Source organism: Sebastes fasciatus, chromosome 2, assembly GCF_043250625.1.
Source record: "Sebastes fasciatus isolate fSebFas1 chromosome 2, fSebFas1.pri, whole genome shotgun sequence".
NCBI classification, from domain to species: domain Eukaryota; kingdom Metazoa; phylum Chordata; class Actinopteri; order Perciformes; family Sebastidae; genus Sebastes; species Sebastes fasciatus.
The window spans coordinates 36,325,401-36,346,411 of record NC_133796.1 but is presented as its reverse complement, the minus strand read 5'-3'; the positions used below and the strand labels follow the sequence as shown (position 1 = coordinate 36,346,411).

The window sequence follows — 21,011 nt, the reverse complement described above, 5'->3', positions numbered from 1 at the left end:
AGTCCTGCAGGTATTGTACAGGACAAATTATTCTCTCTGTGCTGTTAAGTTTGTAGTCCACCTGGAAAGAGGAAGTTGTTGTGATGATGGCAAATGATCAGATCAAAACTCACACGAGCAGCAGGTAGTCCTGCAGACACAGCACTCACACAGTGATGGGAATAAGCAATGGCTAACAATGTCAGGAAGCCAGCTTGTTAAATGCCTGTGTGGCTGTTGGAACTGAAGTTATATGATGAACTATTTTTAGTGCCCGCCTACAAAGATATGGCACCAATAAAATATAAGTCGGTACCAAAAATTCATAGTTGGAGGGGGGGGGCGCTAAAATGGCAGAAAAATAAGTAAATAATTGAATTTCTTGCTTCACGTGCTGACACATTACATGGGAAGTTTAAATCGCTTTTGCTGTCAGGAGTGTTTAAATCCTATCCTATGTTTTTGACATAGTAAACTAGACGTGGTATATTGAAGGAAAAATCCACCTTAAAACTCTCTCATTAATTGGCCATATTTCAGTCCAACTCTGTGGATTTTACTTTAAAAAATTCCCTCCAGGGTTCCCCTGCTGAGCCTCCACTGACGTAAAGTGCCCATGTTCATTAAAAATCCCAGGATTTCAGCATAATGCACTGTTGACCGTGTAATTGTTGTAGAGGCTCATCTGATAAAGAGACAGTGATTTGGGTTATTACAACAGGCTAGGCTTATAGGTTAAACTCATTTCCAGTGAGTTAGCTCGAAGAAAATTAATTTGAATTTAGCCAATAATAAATTTGACATAGCCTCAATTTAGATAGCAATCGTTTAATTTCATTCGAATTAATTTGGCTCAGCTGGAAGTGTAAATTAACCTGCCTATACCCCCCCAATGAGATATGTACATTCTTCAGCACAAGGGCTCGGCGTCAGTTAATTGATTTCAGCACCCTGCCAAACAATCACATCCCAAATTGTTGTGGTTAATTAAAACAGGCACAATCTCCCCACAGAGCCAGTTTTTTGTGAAGGATGAAAGAAACCCTGGCTTGTCCAAATATGATCTTGATACTGAAGTGTTGTGTATCTGCATGTTTTTGCGTGTGTTTAATGAATAAAAGAACCATTTTTGTGAGAATATCTTGGGAGGAAATGCAAACTTCCTTAATATGAAATCACAAAATGAAGAATACTATTTGGGGTTTGCTTGTTTTATTAAGGCATCACCATCAGATTTCAATACATTTTACAAACAGCGGTGAGTCTACCATGATGCATCTGCCCTGCATTGTTTCTGCAGTAATCACTGTGATTCTTTAACACTGCGACACAAAACTCCTCTCTCAGTCAGACAAAAATCCTTCTCGCCCTGATTGATGTCTGAAATTAGAGCGAGGAAGGAAGCAGACCTGCCGCACCTGCCACCGAACCATCTCAACCAAAAAAAAACAATCCCACATCTCCGAGTTATTATTGGCTGTTTAGGCCAAGACGTGGCACATATCAATCATAATCGGGACGCATATTGATCGAGTGCGGCTTCACTCAGGTAATGATGAGTGAAAGGATCCAGGGAGCTGAAAAGATGTATTTTCTAGGTGTTTTCTTCACATAAAAATGTGTTGTTTTTTTACATAACATTGAAAAGTAAGAAAGTTTAGAAAAGAATAATTATGTAATATTGTTAATTTTATCATACAAAAGCATTAAAGGACGAGAGAGTGTATTAATCCCTGCTATTCCCTCCTTTCCCAAACAGATATCAGTCAAAAAAGAGACACTCTTCTTAAAGGTCACATATTATGCTCATTTCCAGGTTCATAGATGTATTTTAATGTTGCACTAGAACATGTTTACATGCTGCAATGTTCAAAAAACCCTTTATTCTTCTCATACTGCAGCCTGAGTCTGCCTGCCTCAGAGCCTAATTCAGCCTCTGTCTGAAAACCACTGATTCACAGCCTGTCTCCTCCCACTCTGCTCTGATTGGTCAGCGTTTTCTGTCAATCAAACTTCCTCAACAACACAGCGTCACTATCTCCCCCTCCCTCCCGGAGAAGCTCTCTCTCTCTCTCTTTCTCTCTCTGAGAGACGAGTGGAGAGATAGCAGCTAGAATAAAGTTTATAAACCTGGGCACAGCACCAGCGAAAATAAAGTCCATCCACTGGGTCTTCAGAGGATCCGAAGTGGGTACATGGTGCAAGCTTTTGTGTGGAGTATTGCAGCCAACAACAGAACAAGCGGGTTTTCCTTTCAGCATGTTTACTAGTAAACAGTCGAAATAACAATGGCGGACGCAGCTTGCTGAGCCGGCTACTCCGTGGGCGGGGTTACCAAGCCGGGGTATGGGGTGAGGGGGGTGCTGTTCTGTTTCACTGGAAACAGGAAAGCCATATATGGCTTGCATTTCTGCCTAATGACGTCAGAAGACTAGGAAAAAAGCGAATTTTTATTTCTGCACCCATTTCCGGACAAACGGAGGAGGAGAAAAAGAGAGAGGATGGTCTTTTATGATACTATGGTGGCCTGTAGACACACTGGGGACAGATATTGATGTTTAAAAGACATGGAAAAGTGCATTTTGCATAATATGTGACCTTTAAAGGTTGTCAATCAAAGTTAAAGCAAACTGAGGAGACGAATAACAGTGAAAAAATAAAGTTTTTTTAAAAATATTCTGCATTAAAGTTCTAATTTTGCTCTAAGCATGCAGCAGGTGCACACTGTCACTACAAGAAACTCAAATCTCTGTTTGGACACCTGGAGGTCAGAAGATTTAAGCAGTATATTATGATGATATAGTTGTTGCTACTGAGTAATGCTAAGACCAAATACACGACTCCCCTTCCTGAATACCAAAAACCTCAGTCTATGAATAACAAAACAGCTCCCTCCACCTCCCTCGCTGGTGTAGAAAAACAGTCTTTGGTTTGACGGTTCAATTCTCCGACTCCGGCTGTGACTGCCAGTTGTGGGATATCTGAAAGTGCAGTTCAAATTTAACTTCTTATTGCATTCCTCATGCCATAACAGCAGGCGACTGTTGATATGGACAATGTTATTGTTCGCCATGGCTTCTGAATTTTGTTGCAAGCGCCTCGACGGGCCAGCTGTGTCATCTGCTGTTACAGGCTGCAGAGCAGCAGAACTTTTGTTGCTACAAATGTTTTGCATTAGCAGGGGTCGCACTCTGGTTTCTGAACTGTTTTTATTTTTCCTGGTCTTCAACAGAATTTTGTGGTTCCTATTTACGCAAAATATAATTACAAATTAAAGTTATTACAAATATAATCCTTCATTAGCTGTAAAGCATATTCTTTATTAGCAAAGACTTCATTTGATACCCTTTGGCAACATACATCAATGTCTTGACAGTTAATTTTGGCTGCTGCAGTGTAGGTCAGCCTTCAGTGATCCCTCTATGTCAATACAGTAAATCTACTCAACACAATGCATAATCTGAAGCATCATTTGTGGAGGCTGACAGACCTTCACAATGTCACTTTCACATCGTCTTATTTAAAAAACCCTCCACATTATAGGTTGTCTATCAAATGCCAATAAGCATAATTAGCCAACTATCTTTCAAGGGAGTTCGTGACTTTGGTCTTGGGAGACGTTTCGGTCTCAGCGGCGTCCTGGAAAGTTGGTCATTTGGATGTTGTCCCCTTGGAGTCCTGGGTTGTAATAGGCCGAACTACCAACTCCAAAGTTCAAGTCCAAAGGTGCACTGTTGTCTAATCTGTGAACTAGAAATCAGACAAATTGACATTAAACATTAGTATCATTGAACTCTTTGTCTCTAAAGCCTCATTACGCTGTATTACGCAGACAAATAGATTGTATTATTCCTCAGCCGATTAGACTGTTGTCAGGCTATTAAATAGGCCTTATCAGTCGCTATAAGCCCCATAGATGTGGACTGATAGGGGCCTACTACACCCACTAGTAGGTCTTATCATCTATTCACATGGTAGATCACCGAAAAAAGGTATTAAACAACACGACAGTGACCTCTAGCGACCGTAGTAATCAGGACAGAAGATGAAGTCAGGCGCTGTAGTATTGATTGTATGAAACACCATAATGGGTGAATGCTAAATGGTAAATGGACCTGCATTTATACAGCGCTTTTCTAGTCTTCCGACCACTCAAAGCGCTTTACACTACTGTAAACTGTAGTTTGGACATAAACCTGTTTTTTAGCCTAAACCTAAGAAGTTTTACTTTTTGTTGCATAAACCTCAAGAAGTTGTAGTTTTGTTACCTAAACCTGACTGTTTTTTTCCCCTAAACCTAAAGAAGCCTTTTTGTTTGATTTCAAAACATGACGTTTCGTTCTGTTTTACTACATGTTAGAACATGTTGCTTTTAAGTTTCACTTTCACTTTTATGGCAAAGTTTACAAAGTTTGTGTAGTAGGCCCCTAATGACCCACATCTATAGTGCTCATAGTGACTGATAACGCCTATTTAATGGCCTGATATTGTCAAATCGGGTGTATTCCTTGGTAATGCTGGATTTACAGGGGAAGTTTAAATGTTTTTGCGATCAGTGGTATTTAAATCTTATTCGATGTTTTTTACTAACTAAGTGGTTTTGTTGCCTAAACCTATAAGCAAGTGTTTTTATTTGAATTCACAACGTTAATTACTGCGACAGTAGTGGAGCGTTTGACAAGCTGTGCTACCCAGTGCCTTAGAAAGTGACACCAACGGGTCCTGATGAAGCGTCAGTGTGTCTAAGTTGGGATGAGAACTGGTAGGTATACGCAACACGTTCTCATCTCAACTCGTCAATTACCAACGCTTTGTCACGACTCCTTGTCGTCACTTTATTTTCAACATCAAAACTACTACGTTTGTACAGTGAAAATGACTGAATGTTTTGGACGTGACGCAAAGGACACAAACAGCGTCCTCCTGGATAAAAGCCTTGTGTCATTTGGACCCATCCACCGCCCCTCCCACCGCGCGCTAAAGAGTGCTTTGTGCGACCATATCGCCGTGACAAAGCGTCAGTATTTGACTCTATGGGAATGAGAATGTGTTGGTATAGGTTTGCTGCAGCAGAAAAAGAAATGTGCAGGTTAATTTGAGTTGGGCCTTAACAGAAAGGTTAAGTATGAGGGCACGTAGGAGGAACTGTGACAAGAAAATGCTGTCTTCCTCTAAGTTCATGGCAAGAATGAGACAAATTGCAAGCTGTCATACTGCAGAACATGATCCTATTTTGCATGGTGAGCTTACCTTACCGTGCGTGTGTGTGTGTGAGTGTATGTGTGTGTGTGTGTGTGTGAGTGAGAGAGAGAGAGAGGCAGAGGACCAAGGGCTAAAAGGAATTTGACATTTTGGGAAATACTCACTTTCTTGCTGAGAGTTAGATGAAAAGATCGATACCACTCTTGTGTCTGATACATTAAATATGTAACTACAGCCAGCAGCTGGTTAACTTAACTTAGCATAAAGACTGGAGGCACATCTACAGCTCACTAATTAACAAATCATATCTTGTTTGTTTAATCCACTTAAAAACTAAGTGTAAAAACTAAAATGAGCTGTTTTTCAGGGGGTTATGTATCAGAAAAATGTTGAATATGTATCAGAACTAGTGTAAAATGTACATGTGTTTTAGCAGTAGAGTTTGCAAGCTGCCGCCCGCCCACCTACCAGAGGGTTTTTTTAATATTAGAAAACGTCAGATCAAGTTGGCAACCCTAATTAAATCCTGATCAAGCAATCACAGATAACAGTGTAATTATAGATGTCCTAGGGTGGAATTTTCCTTTAAAGCGCTGACAAGGTTGAGCATGTACTGTATAAGGGGTTGTCGGGACATACCTGTTTCTGAAGGATAGTCCTCAACCAGTTTACTATGAGAGAAACCCTTCACGTGTTTCTTCTTCAGGATGATGAAGGCCACCAGTCCCACAAGGGACACAGCCACCCCCGTTCCCAGAACAGCTCCCCACGCTCCGTGGTTATCCGTCGCCAAACCTTTATTGGAGGAAAGAGGGGGTCGAGAGGGTGGGGGGAGAGGGTGATAAATAATATGTCAACAACCAAATTATTCCTATCAACTGCTGTCTTTGAGGGTTAATTGTCAGATAATTATAGCTGAGATGTGTTTTTGAAAACATGTTTCCAGTAGATACACATCCCAATTAGTCAGCTGTACAGATTTGTCTAATTTACGCCGTTCTAATTAATGCAATTAACGAGCCAAAATCATGATAATTTCTGGAATACATTTGAATATTTAAAGACGGCAGGCTGTGCATCTAAATCAGGTGAAATGGGACTGAACATAACTTTAGTTCCAGTTCTATTATATGACTTTATCACTATATAACTTTGAATTACACTATGTATATACTGAACATATATACATAGTGTGGAGTTTGCGTGTTCTCCCCATGTTAGCATGGGTTTTCTCTGGGTTCCTCTCACAGTTCAAAGACATGCAGGTTAAATGTGGACTCTAATTTGCCCGTAGGTGTGAATGTGAGCGTGAATGGTTGTGTGTCTCTATGTGTCAGCCCTGTGATAGTCTCGCGGCCTGTCCAAAAATGTACCTTAAAGGGAGATTTGTCAAGTATTTAATACTCTTATCAACATGGGAATGGGCACATATACTGCTTTATGCAAATGTATGTATATATTTATTGTTGGAAATCAATTAACAACACAAAACAATGACAAATATTGTCCAGAAACCCTCATAGGTACTGCATTTAGAATAAACAATATGCTCAAATCATAACATATCAAACTGCAGCCCAACAGACAACAACAGCTGTCAGTGTGTCAGTGTGCTGACCTGACTATGACTTGCTCCAAACTGCATGTGATTATCATAAAGTGGGCATGTCTGTGCCGTGGGTGTGTCGTGGGTACCCAGAGAACCCCTTTTCATTCACATATCTTGAGGTCAGAGGTCAAGGGACCCTTTGAAAATTATAAATATAGCACAAAGCTAATAACCTGCACCTGTTAACATCTGTTGTCACATTATGACAACTGTACAGGTGGGAATTTTCTAACATTTTCAATCCTAACAATTTTGTGCTTTAACGTAATGTGTAACCGTTTCAACTTTGCAAAGTTTAATTGTTGAAGTTATTTAAAGAACTCTTTCTACTCTTCTGTTCCACTGTTTGTATTCAAGTCAACAGCAGTGGGGAAAAAAAGACAGTTTCTGAAAGTGACGGTTTTCAATATCATTTGACACAGAAATGCTACATTTGTATTTTATCGGGACTCACACATAAATAATTCAGTGCCTCCGTTTATCCACAAATAGCTCAATTTACCCACTTGCTGGGATCAATTTACCCCTAACCTGGGGCAAGTTGAACCAAAAGACCATTTTTCTCATGCAGTGTATTTCAGTTCTTGTTTTCTTTAGTTGCATTTTTCCCTTTCATTTGAAAGTAGAAAGAGTAAAATATGAGTGGAAATATGTGTTATATATACTGGGTAGTGTAGTATTGTAATCTTATGCCCCTGTCCTTTGAATATTGGGTTTTTAAATATATTTTTGTATTATTTTCTCTCATGGGCATTTGATATATAGATTCAGTAAAAAATGTGAACGCATGCAAATAAAACTATGTTCCCCCAGACCAAAGTCCATGAGGGTGTTAAAGCCTCTGAACACCCACACAGGTGTTTTCAGTTATTCTGGCTGATTAGACTTCTGCTCAGGTTCGAGGTGGGCCGGAGCTTTCATTGGAAATCATTAGGTCACAGATCTTCATCTACCAATAACAACAACGATAAAGGTGTTATTTGTCCCGCCCTAACCGGTTCAACAAAGCCAACAGGAGACTCAGGAAGATGTTACTCAATTAATCTAAACACGCCCACACAGTCCTGAGCAGACGTCTGATCAGAAGAACTGAAAACACCTGTGTGGGTGTCCAGAGGCTTTAAAGGTGCTCCATGTTGGCCTGTTGGTCAGTCCACCACTTTGGTCTGATACAACTCAACAACTGTTGAATGGATTGCTGTGAAATTTGGTCCAGATATCCATGTTTCCCTGAGAATAAATCCTACTGACTTTGGTGATCCCCTGACGTTTTCTCTAGTGCCACCATGACGTTGTTGTCTGTGGTTTGGGATGAAAGATTGCGATGAATGTCGGTGCAGACATTTATGTTCCTCTCAGTAATCATTTTGGTGACTCCCTGACTTTTCACGTAGCACCATCATCAGGTCAAAACTTCAATTTGACTAATGATAAGCAAATCGTGTTCCCATCATACTCAGCTGTCCTTGCATGTGTAGTGCTAATTAGCAAATGCTAGCATGCTAACACACTAAACTAAGATGATGAAATATTGTACCTGCTAAACATCAGCATATTAACATTGACATTGTGCAGCCTGGTGTCCCTAAAAATTACGTTCCCGTACAACGAAACTGCACTGTTAATAACATTTTGAGGGAAACGTATTTTATGCCAGATTATGTTTGTTTTTGACGTATCAGAAAATATGTTTATAATCACAGTCCGCACAGGGAGGAGGTCAGGGTGGTGGATGAGTCAAACAAACACAGGACTGTCACCCAGGAGAGCACTGTTTTTGTCATGTGTAAAAAAATATGTCGAAATGTAATTGAGAAAGCGGTTTAGTTGTATGTCAACATAATTTTATAGGAAACAGGGTTGCATTGGGAGCATATTAGCATGCAGCTCAAAGCAGCGTTACGCCTCACAGAGCTGCATGGCTGTAGACTCACACACCAGCAGCGTTGTTTTTGTGCTGTTAATTCACACGTCAATATAGTTGTTTCGTACTGTTGTTTTTGTCATGAGTACTTTCACATAGAACGTGAATACGTGGCAAAAAAGCTTATTTTCGGAACTTTCGCACCACAAATAAAGGCATCAATCGATCACGTTGTGCCAAACGGACATAGTCAATACGTACATTATAGTGTACAATAATCATTGGTGGAAAATAAGACCTGGATACGTTTCAGCCTTGCTTCCAATTTTCCCCATAGACCCGCATTGTAAAAGAGACATCTGTAAAACTGTTGACAGAACACCTCGAACTGCAAACAAGGTCGATTATGACTCTTTCTATTATGAATTTCTGATCCATGGAGGTTTTATATTTCTAAAACTTTCCTCGAGGCGAGAAAAAGGATTTATCTGTGACGTCATCACAATGTAAAGACTGTGGGCCGAGCAGGAGCTCGCGGGCGGGGCCAGCGGGAGAACCACTACTGCCTATAATCACTGGGCCGCATAACCCGGAAGTAAACCCCGATACATCCATGACAACAACACGGAGGCGCTGTGGTCCGAACCAAGACGGCGGACTTTATTACGCCCTTCAACCTTGACAAAGACGACGCAGACCAGATCCACTCCTTCTGTTCTTACTTTTCACAATAAAAGCCCTAGACATATACACTGCTTACATGTTTCCCAGAGGCAAATTCATTCTGAACATTTTGCTAAAAGGAAACTAAAATAGCTTACAGTAGTTTGGGCTATACAACAATTAACCTCAGACAGACTGCCAGACGCTGCTCTGGGTCAATAGCATCCTGGTAGTTGGCCCTCTGCCTGCGCAAATCTATTTCTTTCTACCTTTTCTATTTCTTTATATCTTTTATTGAAAAAGTGTTGCAACTGTTGCAAATTCCCATCTCTGCCAGTATGAATAGCTTTGATGCGAAATATTTGCAGTATCAATATTTGTCAGTATTTTGCATTTTCGTGTCATTTCTTCTTCACGTCCCCGGTGTGTAAAGTCTCGTTGTATTTTGATGAAACATGATTACGATTCATAAAGAACCTGATGTCACTGTAACATCTATATGTTTCCTTGGTCAAGCAGCTGGAGAGAGTAGATATTTGTCTTTATTGATAACAGCGTCAGCAACGTTTCCTCTGCTCATATTTATAGCCTCTATGTTTATCTCTACTCCACCGTCTGTGCTTTTGTACAGGTCTGTGTTCACACGCTGTGCCTGTCATGATAACTATGGAGCAGGTTTTTTTTTTTTCTTTCTGTGTTGCCGGCAGTTTCACAACTGTTTTCCCACTGTTTATTGGCATCATCTGTTAGTGTTATGTCCTGCTGTCACATCTGTCCGTGGGATGTGAGTTTTATTTCACAGTAATCCCAACCTTGCACTCTGTAAAGCCCTTTTTTTTCCCCGTCTTGCCATGGTGACAGCAGTGAACTCGCCCACATATATTTAGCAGTACAAAGTTGCTTTTCAACTAGATAGATACATACAGTACACAGATAGATTTGCACTGGTGTAGAGGACAAGCAGCCTTTTCCAATCCTATCTCCTTAATCTTGTGGTTGACACCAAAGACTAGTCCCACGCCCGCGCACAGAGGCAGCACGAGTATCTTTGACCTCCCTCCATGACTGCCTCTTTTAGATTTTCTTGCCACTAAAACAGGGGTTCATTGTCCTGCTAAAAAGGTGACTGTAATAGAAGCCCTTCACTCATAGTGTCCACATCGATAGCACCTGAAACCCAATCCAACCTTTTCCTTTGAAAGAAGGGCCGTTTGTCCTCTGCCAGTGGGAAAACAGATGGAAGCAAATGTGGGTCAGGGAAAGGGCGGAAAAAAAGCAATGTCTAAAACAAGCAACAGTGATATATGCTCTTGAGCAAGAAGCATGGTGTTAGTTTAAGTCTCTAAAGGTGATCTGTAAAGGATGTTGTGCTGTGTTGCCTTATTGCTCAACACAAGCCAGCCAGGAGGGCTTGGAATTTCACAGAAATGCTATTTTTCTTCAGGTATCTGTCTAGAAAGTGATGTCATGCTGCTAGGAAGACAAACAAAGCCGTTTCCTGGTCAAAAAAATGTGCACCCAGATACTGTGACACCTGAAACGGCAGCAGTACCTCTTTCTGAGTTGCTCCCCGAGGCTGCATCTTTGTCTGTCTTGTTGGCCTTCTCGGGTGTGATCGGAGCAGCGATGGTTGTAGTCGTAGGGCTCGTTCCTGTGGTCTCAGATGGGATCGCCGTTGTAGAGGAAGACTTGGTGGAGGTCTCGTTTTTCTTTTGCTTCATTGTGGTTGTTGGAATTGTTGTGGTTGTTGCGGTTGTTTTTGTGGTAGATTTTGTAGCGTTAGTCAACCCTGTGTCTTTGTTGGGTTTTGCCGTGGATTTTTGCGTAGCGTTGCTTTCCGGTGCCAAGGTTGTCGTCGGTAAATCAGTGTGATTGCTACCTGAAGAGTGGGTGGAGTTTTGTGCGCTCGGATGAGTCGTGGGTTTTTGAGGAGTCATCGTGGAGTTGTGAAATTCATTCTCAGCTTTTGTCTTGTTGATCTGGCGTGAGGTTGTGGGGTCTGAGGTCACGTTAGTCGGAGAAACGGTGGCGTCTGGCAATTTAGCTTTCCTGGTTGTAACATTTGTGGGAAATGTAGGCGGCACGGTGGTAGCGACAGTAGTCAGATTATTCGTAGTTTCTCTTACGCGGTTATCTTGGCCGGACGCATTCTCCTCGCCTTCGCTGTATATTGCCATCGAGCCGGATGCGATCCCACTGGAGTAATCATTAGTCGACTCCCCATCCGCATCAGATCCCGGATCAGAGTCAGCCTCCTCAGTATTTACAGCGTTTTGACTTCCAGCTGTATTTTTGGCTAGCTCACGGAGCCAAGCCTTATCAATTGTCCGCCGCGGGGCGTCGGTTGCATCGGTTGCATTTTGAAACGATGCCGGGTGAAAGGTTTGGATAAGCAGAAGGAGGCCTGCTGCGATTTTTAAATACAATCCCATTTCCTCCTTTGGTTTCACCCTGAAACACAAGAGAGAACATAAAACATTTATTGTATTTAATGAAAAAACATATATATAACATTGTTGTTCACAAAGTGCTAAGGTTCAGAGTGAACATGGTGATGATAATACTTTAGATGTGAGTGGTCACTAATTAATACAGATTATGTTAGAAAAGGAATAAGTTATTGTTTATCAACCCTCAGTGGAATCATGCTGATTTTATTACGTGACAGTTTTATCATTTCATTAAATAATGATAATAATAATTTCATTTTAGTTTTACACATGTGAAGAGTTTGGTTTGATGTAATTAATGAATAAGGAACACACCTTATTGCCTTGAGCTTCACAGTTCATTATTGACCTTGAAAACAGCTATTGGTAAAACAATCTCCACTCAAGGTCCACTTACTCGCTTGTTCGGAAGCTTTCGACTGTATCACATGGTCTTTTCAGTAAATATATAGTTTATTCTGTTTTCAGGGAACTGTAGATGTTCAAACATTATTTGGAGCACTTTTCAGACTTCTTGTCCACTTAACAATGGAGATTAAAGGTCGAAAGCTCAAGTTGGTAAAAAGCTCCAGAACAAATAAGTAAGTGGACCTTGAGCTGAATTGCTTTGTCAACTGCTGTTTCTGTGAAGCTCACATGCACACTTTCATAGTCAAGTCAGCACACTGACACACTGACAGCTGTTGTTGCCTGCTGGGCTGCAGTTTGCCATGTTATGATTTGAGCATATTTTTTATGCTAAGTGCAGTACCTGTGAGGGTTTCTGGACAATATTTGTCATTCGTTTTGTGTTGTTAATTGATTTCCAATAATAAATATATAGATGCATTTGCATAAAGCAGCATATTTGTTCACTCCCATGTTGATAAGAGTATTAAATACATGGCAAATCTCTCTTTAAGGTACATTTTGAACAGATCAAAAATATGCAATTAATTTGCGATTAAGCACGATTAACTGTGGACAATCATTCGATTAATCACGATTAAATATTTTAATCAATTGAAAGCCCTACTTCAAAAAACTAAAAGGAAAAAGCAGTGTTTTTTTCTGTTTCCTGCTTCCAGTGACTGAGGAGTCTGTTTACCACCTGGAAGTAGCCACAGGTGTTAAACTCGTGTTCATCACAGCCTACAAACTCTCCCTGACCACACACAAAGTCAAGACTCAGTGTGCAACAAGACATCCCTGGTTGTTCCCATTTTCCAGAAGCACACAATCACCTGCTTTAACAGCTCAGGTCAGCTGCACTGACACAAATCATGATGGAAATCCTTGAACGACTAATCCTGTCCCACCTCCCGTCTCTCAGGGAGCTGCTGGGTTGATGGTGTGGTGAACGCGGGCCACAACATCATGAACATGACATCCCTCGCTGCCACATCTGGAGGTGAATTTCAACGCAGTCATCCCTGCATTGTTACACAGCGAGCTACCACAGTTCAGCACGGTCCCAACACAATCTCCGGTGAGACCTTGATGACAGGGTGAATTTACACAGGTGCCCTGTGAGCTCTGTGTTTTCCTCTCGGCTTCACTCCAATACACAAATGACTGCGGCCTCACTTATTCCCTGCAGTGCACTTTCACATGGAGTCACTTTGTGGATCGGTTGCTTTGTTCTGAGGGGAGACTTGTTATGAGCAGTGCAACAGGCTCCGTCTGCAGCAGCAGAGGTTTGAATATGCAAATGTAGGGATTTTAGATTTCTGGTTTTACCTGTCACAACATATTTTAACTAGTCACCAAGGGTACCACTAGCTGAAAATAAATTAAAAACAGCTACGCCCAATTTTCTTTAAACTCATCGAAGGATCACCAATGGATTGTTCATCTCTTTATTAGGGCTGTCAATCGATTAAAATATTTAAGCGCGATTAATCGCATGATTGTCCATAGCTAATCATGATTAATCCCAAATTAATTGCACATTTTGTATCTGTTCAAAATGTAACTTAAAGGGAGATTTGTCAAGTATTTAATACTCTTATCAACATGGAAGTGGGCAAATATGCTGCTTTATGCAAATGTATGTATATATTTATAATTGGAAATCAATTAACAACACAAAACAATGACAGATATTGTGCAGAAACCCTCACAGGTACTGCATTTAACATAAAACAATATGCTCAAATCATAACATGGCAAACTGCAGCCCAACAGGCAACAACAGCTGTCAGTGTGTCAGTGTGCTGACTTGACAATGACTTGCCCCAAACTGCATGTGATTATCATAAAGTGGGCATGTCTGTAAAGGAGAGACTCGTGGGTACCCATAGAACCCATTTTCATTCACATATCTTGAGGTCAGAGGTCAAGGGACCCTTGGAAGTAATGTTAGCTGACCAGATGAAGTACTCTCCATGAATTACTGCTGATCCTAGTGTTGGCTTTTCCTGCTTCAGCCTCCCGACCGCAGTCGGAGGGAACAGGGAAGACACCGGAGTTTTGGTCAGAGACGATAACATTTCTCGTTGCGGAGCCCCGTCACTTCGCAAGACACGGGAAACCTTTGTTGGTCTGGAGGAGCTGCAGCATTTATTTCTGCACAAACGTCCTCTGTACATTCACTAGATATTCTACGAAGTCTTCTGCAGTGTGTAGTGTGCACGCATGCACGTGAGGTGGAGTGAGCTGAGTGAAGGCAAGCAGGCAGAGGAGCAGAGGAGCAGAGTACAGCAGGGACTTCGGGCCTGGAGACCAAAGCTACGGTCTCTCCCGCGTACTACGACCGCACCCAACACTGTTTTGCAAGACGGGCTTCACTAGATACAACTTTGAGGTTTTGGTGCTTCCATGTAGTTTGTGTTGGAGTCTGAGTCTGAACAGCGTAGCCAGACGCGAGCACGCATATGCAAGCACGCATGGGACACCGGCCCGGGTGATTTATACGCGTAAGAAGTTACAAACAGTCCCTTTAAATGAAAGTTGGGATTTCTGAAAAGCAACTTTTCACCAGTCGCACACGTCCAAAGGATTAAACTTCCGTTCTTAAATAAGTCGAGTATGAAAACATATAGGAGTCAGGAATGTTCCTCTGTGGTCAGTTTCTCAACAGGCTTTTTTTCTGCTCTGTGGGAAATAAATGGAAAACCTGTGGGTTGTTGATGGTGCAGGCTGCTGTGTGAACACAGGATCAATCAAACGGCTCAAGTTTGCTGATAATACGACACTAAGAGCTCATGATTAAAGAAAATGGCCCAATCCACCCAGATACAATTACATTTAAGAGCAGCTAACACTGCAACAGTGAAAATTATTTACTGGAATAAACTGACCGGTTTGACCGACCTCGGAAATTGCTATTTAACATCTTTGTAGCTCTCAAGTCAAAGGTTACTGTTTTGACTCACCTGTTCACAAATCAAAACAAAAAAAAGAGAATAAAATAGTGATTCAAAGTGTTTCAGTGAGAAACATCGAATCTCAGAGCTTAAAATTTTGTTGCGTGCACCACTTGTGGAGAGCAGGAGCTAAATACTATACTTTATAGAGACTTGATACTACATTCAACAATTAAAATTATGATCCAGAGGATCTGAGAGAAGCTGAAAATATTTTAAATATATTTTTAAACATAAACTAGTCTGGCTTTTATTTAGTGTTTTATCATTTTAGTGGGTTCATTGTTTATATCTATAACATTTTACTACTTTGTGTAACTGCTGATCATTATGACATTTGTCAATCTATCTATCAATCTCTTGTAAAGCCCTTTGACGTGCATTAAGATTTGTTTGAAAGGTGCTATATAACAGCCCAGTTCCACAGCAGTTCGTGAAATAGTCACAAAATGTAATGTATTGATACGTGTACATAGACACAACTTTAAAAAAAATTTTCGTGATGGTGAGCACAAAATCAATTTGTATGTAATCCATGTAATTGTGAAGTATAGAGAGCGGTAATCGCCATGTAGGGAGAAGGTCGGGAATGATGGGTGAGTCAAATAACACAGGACTTTGGCCAAGGAGATCATGTTCGGTGTTCATGTTCCATGTGAAACAACAAGTCAAAGTTGATTTATTTGTCACATTCTGTACTTAAGTGACAGCATTTACAGTGTTATTTCAACCCAAATCGCAATCTCTTCCTAAACCTTACAAAGTCGATCTATTCCTAAACCTAACTAAGTAGTTTTATTTTGAAAAGACTGGAGCGGAAATTGACACATTGTGCGTCATGTGTTCCTGGACATTCGTAGGAAAACACATAGAAAAATACGTTATTGAGAGTCATGCTGAGCGTCACGGAAAAGAATAAGGGAAATTCATGTCTATGTACACGAATCAAATAAATAAATGACTATGTCTTGAACTGCTGTGAGACTGTGTTGTATATAAATAAAGTTTGACTGATTGAATGAACAATTTAAATTTGTTCTGGTGATACCAGTGCTGTGTTTTGTTCTCAATTGCAATAATAAAGCTTATTGAATTTGCTACAGTTCTAATTCAGCGGCTAAGGCTCGTGGGTATTGTAGTATTTAAAGCCCCATCTGCCATAACCAAACTGACAGAAAAAAAATGCTATAATTAAACCTCCAGGTCATAGCATTTTATTCAATTACCCAGAAGACTGCCATGTTTCTAAGTTGCAGAACACCGAGGATATCATCAAGAAAAACTCTATAAATGATATTTACATTTTTAAGTGTAAATGTCACTACGACTAGTACAGTAACCCTCCTGTGGGGAGTTATGAAATGAAGAACTTTGAAAGTATTTGCTGATAAATTAGCACAGTCATACAATGGATCAAGTTCTTCTCCCTCTCAATCCCCACATTTTCTGTCTCTGTCTGATCATACACTGTCAATTTAATAATAATAACTTGCATTTATGTAGTGCCTTTCAAGAAACCCAAGGACACTTTACATGGAGGTAACTAAACACAAGTACAGAAAAAGCTAAAATAGCCGGATAATTGCGGCTATTGATGACCAAAATCCTGGGTGAAGAGGAAGGTGTTGATGACTTTTTAATGAGTACCTGACTTTATTTATTTATTTTTATATATTGTTTTTTTTTTTTTTTGATTTTCATTTCTGCAATTTACACTTCATACTTACAAAAGTTTATAAACCAACTTTGAAGTAATGAGCTTAGAAATGAACAAAGAGACAAAACAAGATGTACACAAAAGAAAACAACATCAGCATTAGCAATTATAAATAAATAGAAAAAATAGATGAAAAAAATAATAAAAAAGCGGGGCAGAGATGTAACTAAAAAGGTTGGATGCTGTATTCAAGTTTGTATATTAGAGTCTGTGAATTTAAGGCAAAAAAAAACAAAACCTTGTTTTTTAACTAGCAGAGCATGATGAAGTGTGAATCCTAACACACACTCTGTGTGAAGTGGAATAATGCTGTAGACAGCTGGGAATCCGTGTAGAACCAGTATAACAGGTGACTCAGCAGAGCCATTGCTTTGTTTTGATTTGTGCTGTATAAATGTGTCCAAGTTCAGCGAACAAAAGATCTAAGATCAGATGATAATCGATGACTTGGTGACCTGTATTCATTTATATCTGACCTGCTAGCACCTCAACAGCTCTGTCAGCTGTGACTTCACTGTGAGATCCAGTCCAACAGACACATGTAAACACGCTGTCATTTATGTTGTACGTTTACAGCATCATACAACCTCAATATCTGTGTGAGACAAAATCCCAAGCTGGGGTTGAAAGTAACTAAATATATTTACTCTAATACTGTACAATTTTGAGGCCCTTCCATTTTATGTTTCTTTATACTCCATTAAATTTCAGAGAGACATATTGCACTTTTACTCCACTACATTAATTTAGCAGTTTTACTTACTAGTTACTTTTTAGATTAAGATTTTAAAGATGAAATATATGATCAGTTTAAACAATATGAGGCATTGATATAGATTAAACTAGCATCAAATATGAGTATTACTACTACTATTTTGTTGCTTATATTTTACTTAAAGAAATTAATTCAGAGCTTTTACTTTTACTTTACTTGTATTTTATATTATTATATTGTATTTTGTTGTATTGTAATTAGAGCTGTCAATGGATAACAATATTTAATCCAAATTAATTTATTAAATAAAAATATGTACAAATGAATTGCAATTTTTTTTTCTGTTCAAAATGAACCTTAAAGGGACATTTGTCAAGTATTTATCAACATGGGAGTGAGCAAATATGCTTGCTTTATGCGTATGTATGTATACATTATTTTTGGAAATCAATTAATAACATAAAACAATGACAGATATTGTCCAGAAACCCTCACAGGTACTGCATTTAGCATAAAAAACATGCTCAAATCATAACATGGCAAACTGCAGCCCAACAGGCAACAACAGCTGTCAGTGTGTCAGTGTGCTGACTTGACTATGACTTGCCCCGAAACTGCATTTGATTATCATAAAGAGGGCATGACTGTAAAGGGGAGATTTGCATAGAACACATTTTCATTCACATATCTAGAGGTCAGAGGTCAAGGGACCCCTTTGAAATTGACCATCCTAGTTTTTCCTCACCAAAATTTAGAATAAGTTTAGAGCATTATTTAGCCTCCTTCTCGACAAGCTGGTATGACATGGTTGTTACCAATGAATTCTTTAGGTTTTTATAGTTTCATATGATACCAGTTTCATCACTTTGGTTTTAAAACTGGGCCGGCTACAACCTAAGTTGATGCGTTATAGAAATTAGTGGCGTTAAAACGAATTGGTGTTACCAAGGCATTACTGCGTTAATTTTGACAGCCCCAATTGAGGTCATTTTTAATGTCTTTTTACTGTACTTTTTACTGTTTTTATTGCTATTATGCTGCAGTGTCGAGGAGCCAAAACAAAAGACTTTTTATCTCTTATTCTTGTATATTTGAGATGGAACAATTAAGGAATCTTGAATCTAGTGATGTACTTCATTTTTTTTCTCAAATAAAAGATCTAAATACTTTTTCCTCCACTTAACCCAAGTTCACAAGTCACTACTGTAAAACTGATTTACTGCACACTTATGTAACTGCATTGTATGTATTCCCCTGTTTAGGTTACGTAAGGCCTTACAGTATGGATGTCACTTTGATGTGATGTTTTGGCACCCAGAGACAAACTCTTTTTACTCTCACATTGTAACAAAATAATGTTTTGGATACTCTATTTTTACTCTTTCAAAAGAGAAAGCACTATCTAAAACTGCCTGGTATAACAATAACCATAACATTTGTGTAACTGGAGTACAAATGATTGTAAAAGAAGGCGAAACTAAAATATTTCTTTAAAAAAAGATTATTTATGAGTTCTTTTTTTTAGTTTAACTTAAAAATATAACAGCGACTCAAATCATATTAAACATTTTGGACTAAAAAACCATCCATCACACATTTCCAGAGAAAATTAAAAAGACAAAGACAAAATGAAAATCCTCTCTCAGTAAATCCTTACCTTATTCTTAGGCTATATCAGATGAGAACAGGTGCACAGGCAACAAAATCTCTTCAGTGAGCTGCCAACATGTGAGAGTGAATCAGCACTCGGCCCGGAGAGACGAGGAGGGAGGGAGGAGGGCTCAACAGAATGGCATTCAGGGAGCAACCAGCTCAACCTGCTTCTACACCTGCCAGCAATAGCAACACGCCCTGAACCGCATCCAGTTGCACGCTGTGAAAGGGCCACACATGGCAGGGATGGGAAGGAGTAAGAGAAGGTGGAGGAATTAATTTGTATCCATTTCATGTTCTAAATAAGTTGATTATATTAATTTTGAGTTACCGGGTTGCCAGGTTAGATCTGTTAATTCCCCCAGTGGGTGGAGCCTCTGGCCACAGGTCCTCTGAGCTCTGTTTTTTTTTTCTCACCGTGGCACTGGAAACGGCTGCTGTCGTCATGGCAACAGAAAGGAGGCTGGCGAGCTCGGGTTTCATCCACGCCTTTGTCTCTTGGTCTATATCAGGCTACCGTGTGACGTGTGACTTTGTGAAACCACAGGTATTGTGCGTCAAGTGAGCCGGGATTGTTTTGTTTTTTTTGGTCTCATTCCTCGAGTCATGCAGCGGCTGAGCGGACAAGTGAGGCGGATGAAGTGGCACTCAAAGCCGGGTCAAGAACAAGGAGTGGTTGTACTTGTTTTGTTAATGAATGCGAAAGGTAAAATTCCTTCAAGTGGATGAGAGATTAGTTTAAAAAGAAACCCTCAACGTACATAAAGTAGATGTGACAGCAGGCTTTTTTAACCGAAAATCACAGGTGTTACTAATAACGCTAACAATGGCTCCATTATAGTCAAGTGTCCCAGTAAACCAGAACGGTGTGACAGCGAGCCAGCATGCACAACACCAGGAGCCTGAAACTGAAGCCGCTAAATGGAATTGAGCCATCATTAATTTTATTATTGTGCTTTTCCTACTGTGACTGATGTCAAAATGTCCACAGTTAGGAAAAAAAGGCCTGTTGTTTTCCCAAATACACACAATACATAACACAAATGTGACCTGCTCCATCATTATGAGTCACATTGACCCCGAAACACATTTTGAGTTATCTATCTGACTGTAAAGAGGAAAGTCTCAGCTTTATGGCAATACCAAGATTATCTTTCTACGCCAAATATTCAATGAGATATGCTCTTTCAAAGTTCGACTGTCATGAAACATTACTTTTGAGAAAAAGGGCATTAAAGATCAGAATTCATTTTCAGCCATTTTTTGCATTGATTAAAACACATTTATTAAGACTCAAGTCTAAATGAACACAATATGTTTTGGTCAAAAGTGACACCCAACATTTCATAATGTAGCCTACACATACCTTCATGCATACATGTGCACATAGTCATGAGCACGTGATGTGCACGTGGCCACGTGCACGCGTATGACCACAAGCAGTACAGTAGATAGGGCTAGAAGTCCATGTAGAAAAGAATCCAAAATGTATGGAATAAAATTTATAAAATATAAAAAAATATACTGTACATATGATATAATATATAGTATATATGTTTATTTCAATATAATAATAATTATATGAAGAATACATAATTAAAAATATTAAATATGGAGCCATGTGCACACAGGTACATGCACAAACTTACATGTCCATATCCAAACAATAAAAAAACATACTAGAAAATGGATAGCATATGAACAAATATTATGTACATATTATGTATGTACAATATTATATAATATAATATATAATAGAAATATAGATATAATAGAAAGACTATGAAATGTGTTGCCTGTACTCATTCTGCT

At 39.6% G+C, this 21,011-nt stretch overlaps 1 protein-coding gene across 1 annotated transcript; it reads right to left on the bottom strand.

Moving 5' to 3' along the window:
- Positions 1-1,174: 1,174 nt before the first annotated feature.
- LOC141759909 (uncharacterized) lies at positions 1,175-19,340 on the bottom strand. Its single transcript, XM_074622403.1, has 5 exons — positions 19,204-19,340; positions 10,870-11,768; positions 5,821-5,976; positions 2,578-3,729; positions 1,175-1,764 (listed from the first exon to the last, which is right to left on the bottom strand). The coding sequence occupies exons 2-4, from the start codon at positions 11,747-11,749 to the stop codon at positions 3,608-3,610; spliced, it is 1,158 nt and encodes a 385-aa protein (XP_074478504.1). The 5' UTR covers positions 11,750-11,768; positions 19,204-19,340; the 3' UTR covers positions 1,175-1,764; positions 2,578-3,607.
- Between the last annotated feature and the right edge of the window lie 1,671 nt (positions 19,341-21,011).

Bases quoted from the DNA above. Each gene is read 5' to 3' on its own strand.
- LOC141759909 (XM_074622403.1), bottom strand. From the start codon at position 11,749: ATGGGATTGTATTTAAAAATCGCAGCAGGCCTCCTTCTGCTTATCCAA. The intron at 5,977-10,869 runs GTACTGCTGCCG...CCTCCAATAAAG, and splicing joins GGGGAGCAACTCAGAAAGAG to GTTTGGCGACGGATAACCAC. The intron at 3,730-5,820 runs GTATGTCCCGAC...TCTGATTTCTAG, and splicing joins GGACTATCCTTCAGAAACAG to TTCACAGATTAGACAACAGT.